At 34.2% G+C, this 12,806-nt stretch overlaps 2 protein-coding genes across 7 annotated transcripts in view; both read right to left on the bottom strand.

Annotated features, from left to right (window-relative positions):
- Nucleotides 1-6,351, bottom strand: part of LOC128894200 (piezo-type mechanosensitive ion channel component) — a 45,596-nt gene extending 39,245 nt beyond the window's left edge. For all 5 annotated transcript variants that reach the window (XM_054155773.1, XM_054155774.1, XM_054155775.1 and 2 more), the window contains exon 1: nt 5,988-6,351. The gene's annotated coding sequence lies outside the window, so the exon portion shown is untranslated. The remainder of the gene's footprint in view (nt 1-5,987) is intronic.
- An 898-nt stretch (nt 6,352-7,249) lies between these two features.
- LOC128894279 (peptidyl-prolyl cis-trans isomerase B-like) lies at nt 7,250-12,686 on the bottom strand. 2 transcript variants are annotated; one of them, XR_008461489.1, is made up of 5 exons: nt 12,504-12,686; nt 9,715-9,919; nt 9,211-9,413; nt 8,223-9,144; nt 7,250-7,606 (listed from the first exon to the last, which is right to left on the bottom strand). XR_008461489.1 is itself a non-coding variant. In XM_054155935.1 (5 exons), exons 1-5 carry the CDS (start codon nt 12,609-12,611, stop codon nt 7,510-7,512), a joined length of 756 nt encoding a protein of 251 aa, XP_054011910.1. In that variant the 5' UTR covers nt 12,612-12,685; the 3' UTR covers nt 7,250-7,509. The 2 variants fall into 2 exon arrangements, 1 of the variants encoding a protein (XP_054011910.1); XM_054155935.1 differs by having other exon boundaries at nt 9,002-9,144; nt 12,504-12,685.
- Between the last annotated feature and the right edge of the window lie 120 nt (nt 12,687-12,806).

Raw genomic sequence — 12,806 nt, 5'->3', positions numbered from 1 at the left:
GGAACTTCCTCTTCATAAAACCCGTCGCTGTGGCTGGATGTAGGATATCTTCTAAAGTTGATTTCTTCTATTTCTTTTCAATCAAAAATTAAGATTTGTTCGTGAAATTCTGGATTTTCTTCTTCAAAGTCCCGCCATTTTCTTACTTTTTGTGATATGAAAGAAATACACGTATTTAATTTAGGAAAATAAGTGGTTTTTTGATGTCAGGTATATCTAGTAGTCCTCAATCTATCAACCGGTGACCTGTGTTATTTTTTCTCGCAGAGCTCATTTGCGCATACAGTAGATCCGAGTCACGTAATGCTGATGAAATGTTGATGCAGGTCTCTGTTTGCTTGTACGGTGAATAAGATATACTTACAGTTTCAAAACAATTCGACGCATAGTTTCTTCATAAATATTTTTTGAATATGTTTCTATTTAAAATAGTTTCATCGTGGTTTAATCCTTTAAAGGGGTGTTCTGGTTTGTGTGGCCGAAAAATAATCAGTTTTCAGGAATTCCTTTTGTAAAAATTTAAAAGAATATTAGAACAGAGCTAATTACGTAACAATAAGTAATGACAAAACCACATATTTAAATTCTTTCCAATAAATATTGAAATATCGATTTTAACTACATGTAGCGCAACATGCGTGCAAGTTTTCCTCCGTGTTACGTGTCTGAAACTCATCAGACTTATGAATTCTTAAATAAAACAATATTCTGTGGAAACTGACGTAGAGTTTTTTGCGAAATATTGAATACTGATAAAACGGTACCACTTTAATTATGTAGTCGATATTTCACGACTTTGTTTTTAATTCAGGGTGCCGTAAAAAATAATAATTTATAATATATTAAAATTTTCCATAATCGGTTCCCAAGAAAAAACATTATCTTTCGAAAAATCATAGGTTTAAGCAAACTAGTTGAGATATTACTAAGAAACTTTGCACGCAGTGCCGAAAGAAAAATACATAGTTTCAAGAAAAACGCGTTTGAAGTTTATTGTTAGATTTGGAGACCTTTCACTACTTTTACATCCAATGCTCTTTCATTCGTATTTGGACTAACTATAATCTACGCATTTTAATTTAATCACACCATAAGGATCCAACTCGAGGACAACTTTAAATGTACATGCGTTTCCGTTGCCGATATAATTGGCGTATTTGACGATATGCAAATCGAAATATGATCCTACACTGTTAAATGAAAGCTTCTTTAAATCCATAATTTTTTCAAGTTCCGAAAAATCCTTTGGCAGCATATTTTTAAATATTCTAAAGATTCTAAAAACATATTTGTTTAAAAATCGGTTTTTTGAACAGGCCGAACCAGAACATCCTCTTAAAGTTTTAGATACTTTCGAAGTGGGGCATTTCAATGCCCTTGAGACATTTTATGAAGATCAATGTCCTCGCCAAGTTCACTGATACATATAATCACTGCTCGACTTAACTTTAAGAGATTAGACCACCTGTCGATTTCAATGCATGCATGGATATCAACATATACAATGAGTAACTTTGCTATTCAGACATTTTACAATGTTTATATTACTGCTTTATAACTTTGTATATAGTGAAACATAAAATAATTGGAACGTATGTTGCCTCAAAACATTGAGTTTCGTTAACAAAAGCATAAAGTGACGATTATAAAAACAACACCAAAATTAGACATCGTTTTGTTTGACATTCATTTTATAAGAAACATTATAAATTGAATAAACAAATTTTACACTTAATGTAACTAGACTTAATGTTTTTAAATAACGGGGAAAGTCATTTTGGATGCGTGAAAATCATAACTAATATATCGAACAATTTCTTTTTTTAAATGACATTAAATGAATTTCGAACGATATTTTACCTTTAAACTACACAATTTTTGAAAAAATGGCATTACCCTGCTTTAAGAGAGATTAAAGAAGGTAATAGCGCAATATGTATCGTATATAACTCAGTAATATAATATAAAACATAAAACATAAAATATTGTGTATATTGCTAACTAATAAAATGAAAGAAATTTTTAGTACAACCTAATATAATAAACTCCAGCAAACAGACCTTCTATTAAGTCAACTGTTTTAGAAAAAAAGATTGTTGAATATAACTACATATGATTTTCACGCATCCAAGGTGACTTCCTCCCTTAATTACTATCCTTCATTATAGACAAACAGGAGGACGAAGTGAGAATTACAATATTTCCGAATATTAGCGTTACTCACTGTATTTATGCACACGTATGCATTTTAATAATGGTGAAGTCACCTTTTCGCATATTTTCAACAGGAGAAAATTTGTCGCCCAGATTTTTAGTCACCCAGATACTTCTAACGTATGTATACACCTGAGGTTCCCAGGTTCGCGATAGTGACTGCACTATCGTCTTCCTAAACAAGAACTGCAACTCGCGTGTCGCGTAAGCAGGTGAAAACGCAACAAAGAAACATGACTCGTGCGATGATTCATTACCACCGAACGGCACAATCTCTCCGTAAATTATTAATCGATCCAACTTCGCCTTTCACTAGTCTTCACCTACCATTGGCGCCCCCATAATAAACAGATCGATGAACGAGTTTTCGTGTGCCAACGTGTTTGATCTGATTCCCGCTGCAAAATCGTCTGTGTACCGGGTGTCCGAGCGTAGTATACACAACCAGGAAGAGGAGTGATTCTTTATGAAAGAACTACGTAGGTCTTAGAAGTAGAATATATCAATATTCATTAGGATCGAGCTCTATCAAGGCTAAGAATAAATTTCTTTTTAATTTCTCTTAAAGCGTATTACTGTATTGTATTTTGAATAAATGCATTTATATTATAAAATGTTATTTTATGTAATTGTAGATATATTATACATACTACTCGTTATATTAAAAGATCCCTAATGTGTCGAATATTATTTGTGTATGGAAAACTTATTTAATGCGTATGAAAAAAATATATACATACGTATACGTCGTATACGACCCACGCGGCCTGAACGGAAGTCTTAAAAAATCCGTCCGGCACGGAACGTGCTAACATACAAATTTATAATATATATAACACTTTATACATATAATTAAATTTAACAATATTTTTTATTTTAGAACATTAATATTATACAATACTTCATTATTCATATAACTATGGGAGCAAACAATGCTGTCTCAGTAATAAATAATAAAGTATTGATTTCTTTGTCAAAAAGCCAATTATTATGTTACCGGTCGGCACAGTGTTACAATAATATATATACATTAAAAATTATATACATTATAAAGTACATATTTAATGTGCTAACTACATTTTTTAAATAATCAAATAGTCTTGAATATTCAAATTAAATAATTTTAATGACATATAATACCTTTTAATGATTTTACGCAAAATTGACATGAAATAGTCATAACTTTAATTTTCAAGATGCTCAATTAATCAAACGGATGCTTGACCGACAGGTTTTTGAAGTTGTTTCCCTCGGTAATCAAAAATTTGTTTGATACAAAAGAATTTCACTTTACATTTTCGATTCGTTTTTGCATCACGATTCGGCTCCCTCTACGGTTGTACTGCGATTACTGGAACACCCTGTGTAGGACGCGAAATGTCAGCGACTTTACGAGCGATTCGTGCTCGACGCCGACGGAACGGAGCTCGTTTCTAGCTTCTGGGTCACTGGGAATCGTGACGGCGCAAATTTCGGAGCAGTAGGCCGCACGAAACAGAACGAACCCTCTACTTTCCCTCAAAGAAATTTTAATTAGACTTAATAGGGGAGGTAGAAAGTTAATAGATGCTAGCTAGTTACGATTCCATTTGTAAAGTCACAGTAAACAAAAGAATCGACTTGGCTAAGGGAAGAGGTTTCAAGAACAGCGTCTCCTCACTCTTTCTTTCCCTCGCTACTTTCATTCAGAGATGAGTGGGACTCTCATTTAGATAAAAATCTCGAATAACGGATAAAAGATAAATATAGTCATACACACAGACAATTCAAGCTTGTACACCCCCGTCTATAAGCAGGGATGCGAAGAATATTCAAATAATACAGTCCAATCTCAGTAATTCGAGGATAACCTCCAGGAAAGAGCTATATAGAGATTTCGACTTATCGAAATTTTGAATAAGAAAATTATAATGAACGAAAATTCGATATATTAACATTTCGTACAGGGATTCACACATTTCTAATTGTAAGGGGTCAACAAACAAAGAAATATTTAATTTTTGAAGACAAGTTACATATGTATATGTATATGTATATGTATAAATTGTATAAGATGAACATATGTATATATATATATATATATGTTCATCTTATACATATATATATAATAATAATAATAATAAATTAGATTAGGTTATACTCGTTATTATTAAAAAAAACCTGTAACTTTATCACGGTTCAATGTATTAATACATTCTTGATCAATAGTATTTTCTGATAATAGTATTTTCAATTGTAATTGTAAGAGAATACATCTTTTTCGGTATTCTTACATCTGTCTATGGAAGTTTGTAGAACTTTGTGACACGGAATATGTAAGCGTGTACCTACTCCGATTTGTAGAGGTACGAATAATCGAAGTTTGACTTATAGAAGTAAACTTCGCGTTGTAGAAGTCAGGCTACTCTAAATTCGAGTTTTAAAGGTAAAGTGTGAGGCAAATAATGTGAGTTAAATTAACATTATATTTCGACTTGTAGAGGTTTTCAATACGGAGGGGAAGGGACTGAATGAAATGGTAACCTTACAAAGGTTTTAAAGTTATATAGGTTCGAGTTACCCAGGTTCAACTTTAAATGACAAATGAAACTAACGTATACCGCGTGGCGTGCAGTGTCTTCCTATATCTAATCGCGATCTCTGCATCCATAATATCAATTAATCTATCAGATTAAAATCAGTCATTTCTTACAATAGAGTAATTTTTATTTCTTCTAATACAAAATATGTACCTATACTTTCTTCTCTGGTACAATGCAATAGTATTACTTTTATTCTAGGAGTTATAAAAGTTTAACCCTTTCCGTGCTACACGACGATACCTATGCCATTCTTCGGTACTCTTGCCAAAAGGCAAGACAGGAACATAATACATACAATAGTTAAATAATTTGATGGAGCAAATAAACTTTCTTCCATTTATAAATTAAGGAAATATCGTATTTTATATTCTTTTTGTTTTTATTAATATTTGGATTCGAAGTCGTGTCGAAGGTTACAGTCATTACCGACTGATTACTATCACTTACGTAGCACTGTCCTTAAATATTTGAGCAAGTGTGTGTGTCTTTGGGTAGTCGTATTTTCCACGTCTATTATACAATACGTTTTGTTCGTATTCGAATGATGGTTTAGAATATGAAACCGAAAATCGTTGCGAAAATTCGTCGAACGTCTGCAAGGAATTAATGTTAAGTGTCAACAAATGAAAAATATTAAAAAATGATTGCACTAATTGCCCGCAGCATCAATGTTTATCTTCGACAACTTTTATAAAGAGAAATCTGTTATTTCAAAAACCATGTAAAATAAGTACTATATAAATCGAGGGATGAATGTACTTTAATTTAAATAAGAGTACTCCGCACCGCTCCAATTTTAATAATGACAACTACTGTCACTGTTCAACTGACTATTGTTACTTTCTACGTCATCGACGCCCGCCGTCGTTTTTATCAGAGAAAAAAAAAAATATACATGTCGAATTGAGTAACCTCCTCCTTTTGGAAGTCGGTTAAAAATCGAATCCCGTGTTGCGCTGTCTATGAGAGCGTCACTGATAGCAGCCGACTACCACGGTTGAGCCTCTATCACTCATGATACGATGCGAAAGCAAACGATGAAACTATGTACAATCCATCATCGTGTTGTACGCAGAGGGGCGCGTTCACGCGTGACATTCGGAGCAGTTTGAAAAGGTACGGTCAGCTGGCGAAAATCTTCCACCGGAAACCGGTCTTGCACGCGAGGGACGATGGAAGAAAGGTGCTCACCTTGAACGACACGACGGTGGCTGCGTTTCAAAGCATCCCTCTCGAAGGAGTCTCTTCCAGCTGTCTTTCGGCAGATCGAACCTCGAGGAGAGCAACATGCGCCAACCGGCTTCAACACGCGCGAAATGTCGTTGTCACAACACTGTCACACTATAACGCCCGTCCACGATTCGGCACAGTCTGACGCGCGACAAGTTTTGCGTTGGTTAACCGAATGACACGATCCGCGAACGCCCACGAGGCGTATACGACGGAGAATCGCTACACATCCGTTTACGCTTGTATCGTTGCCTGTGACTCACTTCAGTCACCGATCGGTGACCCAAGCCGGCTCAACACTGAATGCCGTATAGTGAAACGGCGTTTCTACGCTCGTTGCTGGCGTCAAAGATTGGCGCCTGCGTGGATCTACTGCGTCATTGTCAGAAACGCAGCTACGGAAACGGCTTCGTCGGTGGATCACTGCGCTGGCGCGCCATGGCGCCACGGTTAAGCGTTATTCGAATAAATCTTTGCGAGAAATTGTCTAATAACTATTTACTTCAATAAAATAGTTAATAAGTACGTTTTATAAGATAAAGAATAAATTGAATGTCACTAAAGAGTAACGAACAGGGATTTATTTCAGTATATTTGAATAAATACTTCTTAGAATTATGAATAAAGATGATATTACTTATTAAGTGATAATTACGAATTAATTGGCAAATTCTTTCCAAATTCTTGACAGGTATTTAGTAATGGGACATTGTAAAGCGTCATATGTATAATCTGCTCACATATTAATCAAGAAGTCTTAACGAAAATAGTTTTGTTATTCAGCATTCAATTTTAAAATTAATTCATTATATTTTATTCTCTATTCTTATTATTTAATCTTCTGTTAACCGAATTGCATCATTGTCGCATATATGCGCACATTTCGTCTTTTAGAAATCTTTTGATCGTATGATATGTAGTTTTTTATCACAAAAATAGATAAGGTTCATTATAACAGTTTAGCAAAATAATCAGATTTCATCACTTCTATTATCAGTAATGTAAAATGAATTAAAAAAATATTCTTCATTTATACCATTTTGTTTTTATTTTTTTACGTCCTTTGTAATAATTTTACTTAAATTGAATCAAGAAAAATTTATTGTTAATAACGTCAAGTTTAACTTATATCTCGTCCGCGCTTAAATACTTATCTGCAGTAGATACAATGCACCAGTCTGCATTAATGATACAAACAAATCTATAAATTCTGTAATTAATAATTTAGGCGTGGTTAAGTATTTTAATTGTTTTTTTCTTTTTACATGAAATGATTACAAAATAATATTACAGAATTTCTCCTGATAACGCTTGAGAAGTGGTTCCTCTATCTGATGTTAGATGTCACTTATGGTTCACTGGATCGTTTCCATTATCACTTTGCTGAACCAAGAATGCAATCGCCTTCAAGTTCCAACTGTTTACGTATGCGTCGGAACAATTCCCCCGTTGTAAATTGAATGTTTAGACGAATTTGTACTAATTACACGTCTAACTGCTTCATCATATAGTGGAAGAAGCCGAGAATCGAGAAACTGAAACTCAAGGGTATGCATGTCGCTTTCGCCCATGCCCAGAGGCTGAAAAATTTGTTAAATATGACAATACGTTATTACAATCTTCCTTAAATCGTGCTAACTATTAGATCGTTGCATAAGTCTTGTTACATTTTATTAGCCACATGCAAGTAAATTTTTGGTAATGAAAATGATTTATTTATTTAATTACGTAATTTTCTTCGTTTTCTATATCTTTTTCTATAACTCTGCTGACATTAGAATTCCTTTATTATAAAAACTAGCTTGCTTATTAATAAAAGACAAATAAATGTGCCTTTTTACAGTTTTTAAAGTTGCAAATTTTTTGTCATTTAAACTATTTTGTAACGATCAATATAAATAAGAGTCACTTTCGACCATGTCTGGAGAATATGGTTAGTACATAAGATACATAAGTACATCCCCTTTCAACTCTTGTAGCTTTTCTTAGTAATAATAATAACAAATTCGGCAACTTGTCATGGTCGGTCTGTATATCTGCTATTACTGACACGACATAACATAAAAGCGACACCTGTTACAAACATACCAAGCCTTATGCAATAACTCTATGTAATGTGCAATTAAATTGTATCTATATGATATCATTTCATGGTAGAAATACATACCACGATACTCCTACTTTCCTGCTACCTACCTTTATATAATAAGGCATCCACCTACTGCTACTCGAAGCATCATTAATTTCTACTTTACTTCTGTATAACTCCAAAGAAGAATATAAAAGCATAAAATATAATTTTTATATTTCATCAAGTCGGTCTACGGCTCTTGATCACGGAAGATGAAAACTGTTTTAATTCATTCACTGCCAGGCAAATTTAATGCGTTTTGCCTTCAGCGCCAAGATTTAAGACATATGTGTAATCTAAGTTATTATTTTGATAATAAAAAGTGATATTAAATTTGTTGTTTTAAAACGAATATTTACGATTCTTTTTGCAATAATTCGTGACTCAAATTCGTGACTCCTTGAGTAATTCCAATTAATTTGAAATACGAGCATCTCGTAGTTGGCAGTGAATGTGTTAAATTGAAACATCACGAACCGTTCGTGATAGAAGTAATATAAGTCCATCTTCCTTCGTTTTAAGATATCAAACATTTATATTACGACATAAATGGTTATATATATTTTCGAATTAAATAAGAAAATTTGTCAACAATCAATATCAAATACGAATTATCACATAATCGTTAGCTCGGCAAACTTGCATATGTATGAGTCCGACTGTCAAACTGATAACCTAGGTGAAGCTCCATTTTTCGAAAAGATAGACTTATACGACTTATATGACTTATACGACATTCATTAATCAAAAAAAAGAAAGGATCAAATTTGTAAACTTGCGATGACAGTTACTCTCAACCCTCTACTCTCAGCACTCCTACATTTTGCGAAAGTCCTTGATTTACTTGTAAGTGTTGTCAACTATTACAAATGGCTGCGGCGTAGGAATTAAGCCACTGTCGAAAATAACAACGGGTTTGACCGGAACGTCATCAGCGTCCGTCTTGGTCTGTTCGATCTTGAAAACCACGTCCTGACCACTGACAACCTATCAGAACAATAGTATATATCACCATCGATTTTCACTTGCGTTGTGCCGTTTTAATTTCGTTACCTTTCCGAATACTGTATGCTTTCCATCCAACCACGGCGTCGGAAGAGTCGTGATGAAAAACTGACAGCCGTTCGTGTTTTTTCCTGCGTTCGCCATGCTCACGACCATAGGGCTGTCGTGGATAAGGTCGAAATTCTCGTCGTCAAAATATTTACCGTAGATGCTGATGGACCCAGTCCCGTCACCGTTCTCGATATCCCCACCTGCATTGAAAAGAAATCACTTGGTGTATTCAGTAGAGACAACAGTTGTGCTACTGTTGAGTTGCAAATAGTGTTCACTAGTTGATTCTCTTGGACTCTCTGCTTTGATGGTCTTATTTGAAATGATTACACGAATCGAAACGAAGTTCAAGAGGATCAATTAACAGTTGTCTCTGCTGATACCACTCATTGAAATCAAATTTCGACGCGTCTGCGCCAAAGTCTCAGAGCCAGAGTCTCAGAGTCAGAGTCTCAGAGTCAGAGGAGTCTCAGAGTCAGAGTCTCAGTGTCAGAATCTTACCTTGGATCATGAACTTCTTGATCACGCGATGGAATTTGCTACCCTTGTATGTTTTCCCAGCTACACCAGTGGTCGCAAGGGTGACGAAATTTTTTACGGTTTTGGGAGTAACGTTTCCGAACAAACCAATCACGATTCGTCCTGCTGGATGATCGTCTATCATGATGTCGAAGTACACCTGATCGGTGACTTGCGGATCATCGCCCTGAAACAAATTTTATCAGTACGATGAACTCTTGATGATGTTGACTCCTGTTGTTAAAATGTGAATTACAGCGTACAGTTGATCTGTATACCTTTTTTATTTTGAAATATGATCTCGTTATTGCTTAAAAATTATTCTAGACGATATTCTCATTAAGCTAATAAATAGATTGAACGATACAGTGTTAGCTAAATGGATATGATATTTTTGTGATGTTCCGTCGCTAAATTGATACAATTGCTTTCAAAGGAGCGAATAGTACCTAAGTAAAATGCTGTAGCAGATTTGATCAATTTCAGCAAAAATGTGGACATTTGTGATTATGAACAGTCAAATATGGGTGATAAGAATGCAGTTTGAGAATTGTTCGTTCCATACTCTTAATTCCTATAACTGTATTCGTGAATCCATCATGACAATGTTGAAAATCAATACTTGTGTCATAAATGAATTACCTCGGATCTAATCTTATTTAAAGTGTCAAATATAATCCAACCTCGGTAACTCGAGCTTCGAGGAAAGAGCTTAAAGTCTTCCAGTTATAAAGAGAGGTTTCATAAAAGAAAATTCGACGTATCGAGTCATCGTACAAGTGTTAATATCTTACTAATTATAAGGGGCTAAACAAATAAAGAAATACAATGTGTAGAGTGTGCATACATATATGTATAATCATAAATCGTGTTAGGTTATTATTACTTATTATTATTAATAGAGGTCTGTAGTTATATTCGTGCATGTGTTAATATATTCATTTTAATTGTCATCAATTTTTTATGACAATTTGTAGAACTGTATGACGTATAATATGCAAGTACAATGACTCACAAAAATATTCGGACACTATAGTGCATCTATTCGACTTTAACGGTAAGAATAAACTATAATTTATGTCTATCTATATAATATTTACTGCGTTTTACGAATATGTTCGATTCATGTATGTAATATGGTATAAAAAAATTATGATATAACCAATATTATGGTTAGACCTAAAATAAAGAATCACGTATTTTCATTTTTACACGATACACACTGGAAGTACATGTGGATTTTTCAAAATATCAGTGTTTATAAGAATAATGATATTTAAAAAATATAATCTCGTTTTTAGCACAAAATTATCAAACAAAAATGTGTGTAGCAAGAAATGTTCTCAACTTATCATAAAATCCGTATACATACTTCCACAGTACATATTATGTGGAAAATGGAAATATTTAGTTTTTCATTTTATGTCTAACCATACCTGAGAACGCCACTACACCAATTAGAGTCATTCGTGGAAACCTTGTTGTGTAATGGATCCAGCATCGCCATTTTATTAAAAAAATCTGGTATAAAACTTGTCTTTAAATAATATATATCAATACATCATTAATTTATGTATGTTTAATAAACATCAGCATTCAAATCTTTCATTAAGTCAATTGTTTTCGAAAAAAAGATTGTTCGTCCTATGATTTTCACGCATTCAAGATGACGTTCCTCTTTTTGGCTTTGAGGTCCCATAAATTATCATTGATTACGTATGAGAAGCCAATATATTTGTCTATACAAATGCTATCTTATTATAAATAATAAAGTGAATTTAATAAAATCATTTGTTTATTAAATCCCTCCCCTCATCACTTTACTTACAAAAAAGTTATTTACACCATGTAATTTGCCCTTTTGTACCAAATACACCATCGGCCATTAATTTCAATACACTATCGCACCTGTAAGAGGTACTTCAAGAGACATAGAAGGCAATCAAAGTTAAAACATTGGAAAGATTGGTAGCTGGAATACTCTGAGCATGCTAAGGGCTGGTACTTTAATGAAAGCAAAATTTAAGCAAATCAACTGTTCAATTGCTTGAAAACGCTATTAATGAATTCAAATATGATTACTCCGCTTCAATAAATGTGAATTTATGACAAAATAGCATTTTACTTGTGTCCCCCCTTGAAAAGTTCACAAATAAGGTAGTGTATAGAAATTAATGACCTGTCGTGTAATTTGTATAAAAACACGTTTTTTTTACAGCTTTATTCCCTCGTGAGATATTAAGCCATTTCGCTTTCAACGAAACACCTTATATGTTGCAGTTGCAAATGTATGCCACTCATTCACGAAGGAAACCTTACGTTTTGGTCTCCATAAACCTAAAACGTATTCAATCTATACCGGGATTACAGGAACATCGATTCTTTCCTCCTGGTAATCCGGAGCTCATAGAAGTACGTTGACCAAGTTTCATCATACACACGCTAAATAGTATTCGACAAATAAAACGAAGAAAACAATCATGTACACACTGCTTTTAATTACAATCTTAATTTTCACAGATTCAAAGCTGGTACATTCACTGTACTTCCTTGTAGTGTCCTCTCCCTTCACCGCTTCCTTTTAATTCTAATATTCCAATTACATCTACCAATTGCCAATATTTTGTTAGTCGGTCTTCGACATTTTGGATTACTTTTGTATCAGAAAGAACATTCACAATTTAACAATCTCACGCTGATTTCGTTACGACGTCGTCCTAACGGCACACGAAAATAAAGCGACATTTTTGGGTTTAAGTACGGAACGGTACCTCTAAACACGCGACGACCGCAACCAAGCAGCCAATCGTCAACAGGATCTTCATGAGTTTACGATTTCGTCCCGAATGTTCCGAATCCTCGGACGATTTCAATTCCATCGGTCAACTTCGAACGAGAGGTATCAGCTGCTATCAGAGGCGCCGCGAGGAGACTGAAACGCCTGCGCGGTATGGCGTCTCTTTCGAAGCACTTCGTCGCAGCGCCTTCAAAGTGCTTCGGATTAAGTACATTTATGTTGAACCCATTCAGAAAACGAACGACGCAATTCCTTACAATTGCCAATTTACGCGAAT

Source organism: Hylaeus anthracinus, unplaced genomic scaffold (genome assembly GCF_026225885.1).
Source record: "Hylaeus anthracinus isolate JK02 unplaced genomic scaffold, UHH_iyHylAnth1.0_haploid 3, whole genome shotgun sequence".
In the NCBI taxonomy this organism is placed as follows: Eukaryota; Metazoa; Arthropoda; class Insecta; order Hymenoptera; family Colletidae; genus Hylaeus; species Hylaeus anthracinus.
Note: the sequence above shows the minus strand (reverse complement) of the source record. Positions and strands in the feature narration are given on the sequence as shown.

Excerpts from the sequence above, each read along its gene's own strand:
- LOC128894279 (XM_054155935.1), bottom strand. The coding sequence starts at position 12,611 with ATGGAATTGAAATCGTCCGAGGATTCGGAACATTCGGGACGAAATCGT. Across the intron at positions 9,920-12,503 it reads CGGTCGTCGCGTGTTTAGAG|GGCGATGATCCGCAAGTCAC; the intron begins GTACCGTTCCGT and ends AATTTGTTTCAG. Across the intron at positions 9,414-9,714 it reads CAAGAAGTTCATGATCCAAG|GTGGGGATATCGAGAACGGT; the intron begins GTAAGATTCTGA and ends TTTTCAATGCAG.